Genomic DNA, 8812 nt, shown 5'->3' with positions numbered 1-8812 from the left:
CCACCTCCCCCTTTCTGCCTCCCCATCTGCCCCCTCCTCACCCCTTTCTGAGCCCTATCCCTTTCTGCCTCCCAGCTCTTTCTGCCCCCCTATCCCCTCACCCCTTTCTGCCCCCTTTTTCTGCCCCCATCAATTTCTGAGCCCCCATCTGCCCCCTCTTCTCCTTTTTCTGCCCCTCCACCCCTTTCCACCACTCACCCAATTCAGCTTCCTCACCCATTTCTCTCCCCTCATCCCTTTCTGCGCCTCCTTCTTTTCTGCCCATCCCTTTCTGACACTCCATCCCTTTCTGACCCCCAACACTTATTGCCCCCCATCCCTTTTTGTCCCCTCATCCTTTTTGCCTCCCCCTTTCTCACCCCCCACCCCTATCTGCCCTCTCCTCACCCCTTTTGGTCCCCCAAATCCCCTTTCTGTCCCCCCCCCATTTCTCCTCTCCACCCTTTTCTGTCCCCTCTCCTTGTCCTCAAAGGTCACTGTCCCTGCCCCGGCCGTTACTTCTCCTTTCCTGGGGGCCGTTGCTGTTATCGGGGTGGCCGGTCCTTATCTGGGCCCCACAGACGAGCGATGAGCCCCATAGCTGAGTGATGAGGCCCAAATCTGTGTGCTGAGCCCCATAGAGGGGCGCTGAGCCTCACAGAGGGCCCATCTACAAGAAGGGTTGCAGGGAGGATCCAGGGAACTCCAGGCCTGTCAGTCTGACCTCAGTGCCGGGGAGAGTCATGGAACAGGTGATCTTGAGTGCTACCACAAAGCACAGGCAAGAGAAGCGGGTGATCAGGCCCAGTCAACACGGCTTCACGAAAGGCAGGCCTTGCCAAACTAACCTGATCGCCTTCTATGGCAAAGTGACTCGACTGCTGGGTGAGGGAAAGGCTGTGCCTGTCGTCTTCTTGGACTTGAGGAAAGCCTTTGACAGTTTCTGACAGCATTCTGCTTGAGAAAGTGTCAGCCTCTGGCCTGGACAGGCGCACACTCTCCTGGGTGGAAAACTGGTTGACACTAAGCTGGGTGGAAGCGTGGATCTGCTGGAGGGTAGGGAGGCTCCAAAGGGATCGGAACAGGCTGGAAAGATGGGCAGAAACCAATGGCACGAGGTTTAACAAGGCCAAATGCCGGGTCCTGCATTTGGGGCACAACAACCCTGTGCAGTGCTCCAGATCAGGAGAAGTGTGGCTGGAAAGCTGCCTGGAGGAGAAGGACGTGGGGGTAATGGCTGACAGCAGACTGAAGATGAGCCAGCAGTGGCCCAGGTGGCCAAGAAGGGCAATGGCATCTTGGCTTGGATCAGAAACGGTGGGACCAGCAGGTCCAGGGAGGTTATTCCCCTCTGTACTCAGCACTGGTGAGACCGCACCATAAGTACTGTGTTAAGTTCTGGAGCCCTCACCACAAGAAGGATGTTGAGGCTCTGGAGCGTGTCCAGAGAAGAGCAATGAAGCTGTGAGGGGTCTGGAGAGGAAGGGTTACGAGGAGTGGCTGAGGGCCGTGGTGTTGTTTAGCCTGGAGAAGAGGAGGCTGAGGGGAGACCTTCTTACTCTCTACAACTGGAGAGGGGCTCTTGGCCAGAGAGGATGGGGGTAGGATGAGGCAGAAGAGTTTTAAGCTGAAAGAGGGGAAGTTGAGATGAGACCTTAGGAAGAATGTTTAACCTGAATGGGATGGTCTTTGAGGTCCCTTGCAAAGCAAACCATTCTATGATTCCATGAGTCTCCAAAGACCTCCAGCCCCTGTGTCTAGTGTTCCCTTCTTCCACTGCGCTCTGTCTGCTCTTGGAGCAGGCACCCCATCATTTATTTCCACCACCCCCACGTTTACCAATCCCCCCACCCCCGCCAGTCGCATGCCCCCCTCCCCTCTCTCTGTAGCCCCCACCACTGACCTCTGCTATTCCCGAGGGCCACGCAGTACCCCGAGTAACTGGGCTGATAGCTGCCCCAGTGCAGGTAGTCCAGGACCGAGTTATCCGACCACTTCCATCGCCCGTTCTGGGGGAGGGAGTAAAGGGGTGGCCATGGGTGGGGGTCAGGGATCATTGGGTGCTCAGGGAAGATGGTCAGTGTGTGCTCTGGACCAGGGGTCATTGCATGCTCAGGGGGTCAGTGGGGTCTTAGGGGGGTCACTGGATGCTCGTGGGGGTCAGTGGGTGTCCAGGACATCACTCACACGCTCCTCGTCCTTCAGGCCAATCCAGACATATGCTCCATCCTCCTGGGAGGCCACGTACTCGCCCAGGACGATGCTGCTCCCCTCGGAGTGGATGGACGCCCGGATCCCCATGGGGCCGTAGCGGCTGCATTCCTCCTGGGGGGCACACAGCGGGGGCTCGGCACCCACCCGGGCACAGGAATTCCCCCAAACCATCTGGGGTGCCCTCTCCATGCTGCTGCCCCCCAGTTCTCAGGTCCTGGGGTGCCTCCAATCCCCATCCCATCACAAAGCCCCTCCAGTTTCCCCCATCTTCCACCCAGCTTAGTGTCAACCAGTTTTCCACCCAGGAGAGTGTGCGCCTGTCCAGGCCAGAGAAAGTGCTGACACTTTCTCAAGCAGAATGCTGTCACAAACTGTCAAAGGCTTTCCTCAAGTCCAAGAAGACGACAGGCACAGCCTTTCCCTCACCCAGCAGTCGAGTCACTTTGCCATAGAAGGCGAGCAGGTTAGTTTGGCAAGGCCTGCCTTTCGTGAAGCCGTGTTGGCTGGGCCTGATCACCCGCTTCTCTTGCATGTGCTTTGTGGTAGCACTCAAGATCACCTGTTCCATGACTCTCCCCGGCACTGAGGTCAGACTGACAGGCCTGGAGTTCCCTGGATCCTCCCTGCAACCCTTCTTGTAGATGGGCCCTCTGTGAGGCTCAGCGCCCCTCTATGGGGCTCAGCACACAGATTTGGGCCTCATCACTCAGCTATGGGGCTCATCGCTCGCCTGTGGGGCCCAGATAAGGACCGGCCACCCCAATAACAGCAACGGCCCCCAGGAAAGGAGAAGTAACGGCCAGGGCAGGGACAGTGACCTGTCAGACTGACAGGCCTGGAGTTCCCCGCGTCCTCCCTGAAACCCTTCTTGTAGATGGGCACAACTTTAGCCAGCCTCCAGTCTAGTGGAACTTCCCCAGTCAGCCAGGACCGCTGGAAGATGATGGAAAGGGGTTTAGAAAGGACATCTGCCAGCTCCTTGAATACTCTTGGGTGGATCCTCTTGGCCTTTGTGCTGGGGAGGCCACACCTCGAATCCTGGGCTCAGTTTTGGGCCCCTCATGCCAAGAAAGACCTTGAGAAGCTGGAGCGCATGCAGAGAAGGGAACGGAGCTGGGGATGGGTTTGGAGGTCGTGGGTTCAGAGAGCAGCTGAGGGCCCTGGGGCTGTTTAGTCTGGAGAAGGGGAGGCTGAGGGCAGACTGGGAGACATGTGGAAGCTGTGCTCGTCTGGGGGGAACTCCTTCACGTGGTGGCAGAGCTGCGGGAGGAGGTAAATAGCCTAAGGACCATCAGGGAATGTGAGAGGGAGATGGATCACTGGAGCAGAGCCCTCTCACAAACTCGGCAGGCTGCTGGAGCCAGTGCGGCTGAGCAACACCCACCTGCAAAGTGCAAGGTTGGGAGAACGAGAGATGGGGAATGGCAGCAAGTTCCTGCCCGGCGCAGGAAACCTGCTCCCCCCACCCAGACAACAAACCCCTAGAGACCCCTCAAGAACAAATAGGAAGTCCTGCAGGTGGAATCCATCCCCAAGGATGAAGACGATGGCTCCCACAGCCTAGAAACATTCCCTAGGCTGCGCTGTCCTCAGGTGACCATAAAAACATCCTCTTTGAAGAGGAAGAAGAGAGTGATTGTCTTCGGGGATTCCCTTCTAAAAGGAACAGAGGGACCCATCTGCAGATGGCACCCATTCCAGAGGTAGGTCTGCTGCTTACCACGGGCATCGGTGAAGGATGTCACTAGAAAATTTCCTTCTTTCGTCAAAGAGACAGATTATTACCCTTTGGTAGTATTTCAAATGGGCAGTGATGACATAGAGCTCAGAAAGCTGAAAGCCATTAAGAGAGATTTCAGGACTCTAGGGAGAACGATGGAGGGCTCTGGGGCACAAGTAGCATTTAGTTCCATCCCAACACTAAGGAATGAGGAGCAGGAGGTCAAAGAGAAGCAGCTGATTAATGCCTGGCTCCGAGCCTGGTGTGAGGAGAGAGGCTTTGCGTTCTTCGCTCATGGGGTGGCCCACGCAACCCCTGGCTTTCTTACTAGGCATGGGACACGCTTGTCTCCTAGGGGGACTAAAGTCCTTCCTAACAATCCAGCTAATCTCTTAAATAGAGCTTTAAAGTAGATGGGAAGGGGGACGGGGGACGAGACCAGGCTAGTCGGGAGTGAGCCTGGAAGTGGGACTCCAGTGACTGAGAGATGGTGTGTTGGAGAGGACCGCCAGTACATCACCACAGAGCAAGTGGGGGCGATTGTACCTGAGGACAGTGAGGATGAAATTGGCGCTGAGGTGTTAGTTATTCCAAGGAGCAGCCAGTCAGGAATGAGCTCTATACCCTTTCTGAGGGCTGAAGATTCGCCAGCCCAGTCCAAATGCATTTACACCAATGCACACAGCATGGGCAATAAGAAGGTGGAGTTGGAAGCTGTTGTAGGGCAAGGTGACTACGATGTCATTGCCATCGCGGAAACGTGATGGGATGACTCGTGTAACTGGAGTGTAACTCATATAACTTTATGCTTTCCTGTTGGACGCACTTTGAGATCTGTTCCTGTAAGTGTTTTTAATCCATTTCAACCGCCCCCAGACAGCCTCGTGCCCTGCAAATAGTTTTAATGCAAGTACTGTACTGGGTGGATCTGTCTCGGGCCATGTCAAATGCACTGTATGTTGACCGGTTTGAGGAAACGATGTGATGTGTTGAGCATTCAATGGAGATGTTTCACTGGGGCTGGGGTTTGGGGGGTGGGGTGCTGTTCCAGGTCCAGCTCAGAAGCCTCTGTAGGGTGTTGGAACTGAATCCTCTTTGAGGTCCCTTCCAACTCAAACCACTCTGTGATTGTCTGAAGACCTCCAGGCCCTGGGACCGCTATTCCCTTCCGCTGCACTGTGTCCCTTGTCTCACAGCATGCACGGGTTCAGCTTTTGGAGTGAGTCTTTGCCTTTGTGCCCTCCTTTCCTTGTGCAGGGACCAGGCCTGGAGTGCTTGCCTCGCCCCGGAGACGGAATGAAGCTGAAGCAGAGTTTGCTGTGAAAACTATTTATTCCTAGACAGAATAGGCTCAAAACAGAATCCAAAGAAAATAGACCCATCTGCCGTAGGCATGGATGGGCGACGTGAGGCGTGAGGGAAGGATCAAGCAGGTCTGGGCCCCTGAGGCTGCCTTTGGAGCAGCAGGCATTGCCCCAGAAGGACACGGTGGTGGCCCCATGCAGCCTGTCCTGCATCCTCTTCCCCCTGTTCTCATGTGCCTCCGCCTTTCAGGACCCGCAGGAACTCCTGCAGCTGAGTGAAGAAGTCCAGCATCTTATTGAGTGCATAAAGGCAGGAGCTGAAATAACTTGGCTCTGTTGTTTGAGGCATCTCCACAGGGTTTGATACGGTGGGAATGTGGCTCCAGGCATGTTCCGTTGCGTTGGCAGCTCTAACTGAGTGCCGCGTGATCTGAGTCAGGATCCAGTTACGGAAGTGCTGTGTGGAGGTGTAGACCCCCGGCCGACGGGCTCTGGCACAGCCTACGCCAAAGCTGGTCACTCCCACCAGCCAGAAGTGGTCAGCATGGGGATCCTGGCAGACCAGAGGACCCCCGCTGTCCCCCTGCAGAGAAAGAGAAGAGTAGATTCAGGGGGTGCTGGGGGCTCTGTCAGTGCCAGGGCTGGCTCCTGCTCTCTCCCAGCAGCTGCCAGAGCTGTGTTCCCTGCACAGAAAGGCTCTGCTCCGGTGCTGGAGCCGACAGAACGTGGTTGGGGAGGTGTCTGTGGGACTATAAAGCAGGCCTCTCTCTCCTCTCTGCCCATGGACCCTGGCTGTGGGGCAGAGGGATGTTCCAGGGTTGGTGCCTGGACCTACGGGCTGAGGAGAACGTGGGATGGGCTTTATGGGGAGAGTCACAGGGCTGTGGGACGGGCTGGACGGTGAGCATGGACAAGCAGTTGGAGAGCAGGAGGTGAACTCAGGAGCGATGGGGAGCCAGCGGTGGGAGGGGGACTTGCTGGGCGAAGCAGGCAGTGGGGTAGATTGGGGCAGCAGTGCTGGGGCTGCCGGTGCTGCTGGGGCGGGAGTGGGATCATGCTCCTACCTGGCAGGTGTCGATGCCTCCTTGCGGATAGCCCGCACACAGGTTGTGGGGGTGGATGTCCCCATGGTACCACCCGCTGCTGTTACAGATTCGAAGGTCGATGAGGGGGACCTTGGCCTCCTGCAGCGACGGGGGTAGTCCTCCAGCTGTGGGCAAGACAGGAATAAGCACCCGGCACCTGCTGCCACTTCCCGTCCCCCCTTCCCTAGGGCTTGGCTTTGCGTCCACAGAGGCATCGTGGTGTTTCCCTTCCACCCTGCTTTGGCTGACAGCTCATTCCCATCTCCCCATGAGACACAGATGACTCTGCAGACTGACGTTGGCTCCTGCCTCTGCTGTCAGGACACCCAGCCCATCTGCCCAGGGTTCCCAGCTTGCACCCGCCATAGAAATACTTTTGGGGAACTCACATCTGGCCGTGGTGACCCCCCAGCCACCAACATAGCAGTTTCTCAGCTGCCGCAGTTGCAGGGAGAAGTCAGGCATGCAGGCGAGCTGCACGTAGGGCGTGCACTGGAGAGGCTCATAGAGCTCCATCAGAGCGATGTCATTCGCCTGAGTGGTTTTATCGTAGTCGTCATGAATGATTATCTGTCTGACATAGCTGATTTGTGTCTCCGGGCCCATGTCAGTTAAGGAGGTGGTACCGGCCACCACGCGCCACGCTGGGACATCCCTGGAAAGCAGAGGGAGAGAGGGGTGAGAGGCAGCAGAGGCACGCGCTGGAGCAGCCCAGCAGCTCCTTGCCTCCTGCTTGCCGAGGGAAAGAGGAAAGCTTGTGGGGCATCTATGCCCCAACACGCCTGAGCCACAAGGACTGTGGGGATGGAGGCATCTGGGATGCAGCGGCACGACCGCAGCCTTTGTCTGGGTGCAGTGCAAGGAAGCGGGCTGGGAGTCGCCCGTGATGCTGCACGCTGGGCCTGTGCCGGGGTTTTGGGGCTCTCCCTGTTCCCTGCTCCTCCTTACTGGCTATTGACGAAGCAGTGGGCTGCCGTCAGCACCCACTGTGGGTGGATGAGGGACCCTCCACAGGCGTGAAAGACGTGCGTCTCCCGGACCTTCTGCACACTCACAATCCCTGGCCAGGATCCTGGCTGGGCATCTCTGCCCCCAACAACACGCACTGAGCCGTAGCCATAGGAAACCGAGGGCCGCAGTCCGCAGGTCCTGTGAAAACAAGAAACTCATTACTGTCCTGTTCGAGGCATTGATGTTGTTTGGGCAGAAGGTCGGGCACCTTCTCTCCCCACCCGGCATTGCTGCGTGGAGCGCAGAGCCAGGGAACCCTGTAGGGTGTGCAGGCATCCACCCCTGTCTCTGCTTTACCCCCTTAGAGGAGCTGTGCCAGCAGCCTGGGCGCTGGCGAGGAACGGCAGCTGCCGCATAGGGTTGGGGAAGGAACCACGTGGGATAGATGAAGGTGTTGCGAAGTGAGCATCCTCCAGTGAAGCCCAGCAGCATTTCTGCCAGCCAACTACTGGCTCCCGTTCAGCTGCTGTTGACCAGCATCCCAGGTCCTTTTCCTCCACTTTTCCCCAAGCCTGGAGCGTTCCCTGTGGTTGTTGTGACCAAGAACCTGTGCCACTTACTTGCAGTTCTCCCAGGATCCCTGCACAGGCAGGCACAGGGCCAGCAGGACGAAAAAGAAGAAGAGCACCTTCATGATGCAGTAGTACTAACGAGGACCAGCCAAGAGCTAGTGACGAGCACGGCACCAGCCGACGGACTGCCTGCAGTGCTCACGCTGCTCAAAGATCATTTGGTCCTGAGCTGATGTCACAAAGCCCCTGGTTCTGGGTGCTGGGTACAGGGAACTTGAGGTGGGGGGGGACGTGGGACGTTCCAAGGAGGAGTGGCTCTAGGAGGTATGCTTGGACACCCAAAAAACCCCTGCTGAATGCTCTGCTGGCAGGGGGAGCATCGTCAGACTTGGGGAAGGTAGCAGCGCCTGGCTCCGAGCTCTCCCTGCCAAGAGCCGGCATGGAAACACCAACGGTGGCAGCCCAGGCTCTCTGGGAAGGGCATAGAATCGTTCATGTTGGAAAAGTCCTGAAGATTTTCCAGTCCAACCACCAACACAACACCAACCGTGCCTACTAAGCCATGTCCCAAAGTGCCACAGCAGCTTGGTGTTTTAAAACCTCCAGGGATGAGGACCCCTACACTGCCCTGGGCAGCCTCTGCCAGGGCTTCACCACTCTTTCAGGAAAGAAATTTTTCCTAACATCCAGTCATAAACCTTCTTTAGCACAACCTGAGTCAAATCCTATTGTTTTCTTGCTTGTTCCTTGGGGGAACAGAACAACACTTGCCTCACCACAGCCTGCTTTGCGGGAGATGCAGAGAGTGATGAGGTCTCCTCTTAAGCCTCCTCTTGTCCAGCTGCTGTTGACCAGCACCCCCAGGTCCTTTTCCTTCACTTTTCCCCAAGCCTGGAGCTTTCCCTGAGCCACTTACTTGCAGTTCTCCCAGGATCCCTGCACAGGCAGGCACAGGGCCAGCAGGATGAACAAGAAGAACATCTTCAT

At 56.9% G+C, this 8812-nt stretch overlaps 1 protein-coding gene across 1 annotated transcript; it reads right to left on the bottom strand.

The window, feature by feature from the left end:
* Positions 1–5446: 5446 nt before the first annotated feature.
* On the bottom strand, positions 5447–8812 carry LOC128852655 (acrosin-like). Its single transcript, XM_054070948.1, has 5 exons — positions 8742–8812; positions 7251–7451; positions 6692–6957; positions 6282–6427; positions 5447–5800 (listed from the first exon to the last, which is right to left on the bottom strand). The coding sequence occupies exons 1-5, from the start codon at positions 8810–8812 to the stop codon at positions 5447–5449; spliced, it is 1038 nt and encodes a 345-aa protein (XP_053926923.1).

The sequence above is a fragment of the Cuculus canorus genome, chromosome 1, assembly GCF_017976375.1.
Source record: "Cuculus canorus isolate bCucCan1 chromosome 1, bCucCan1.pri, whole genome shotgun sequence".
Classification (NCBI taxonomy): Eukaryota; Metazoa; Chordata; class Aves; order Cuculiformes; family Cuculidae; genus Cuculus; species Cuculus canorus.
This window is presented reverse-complemented; position numbering and strand designations above follow the sequence as displayed.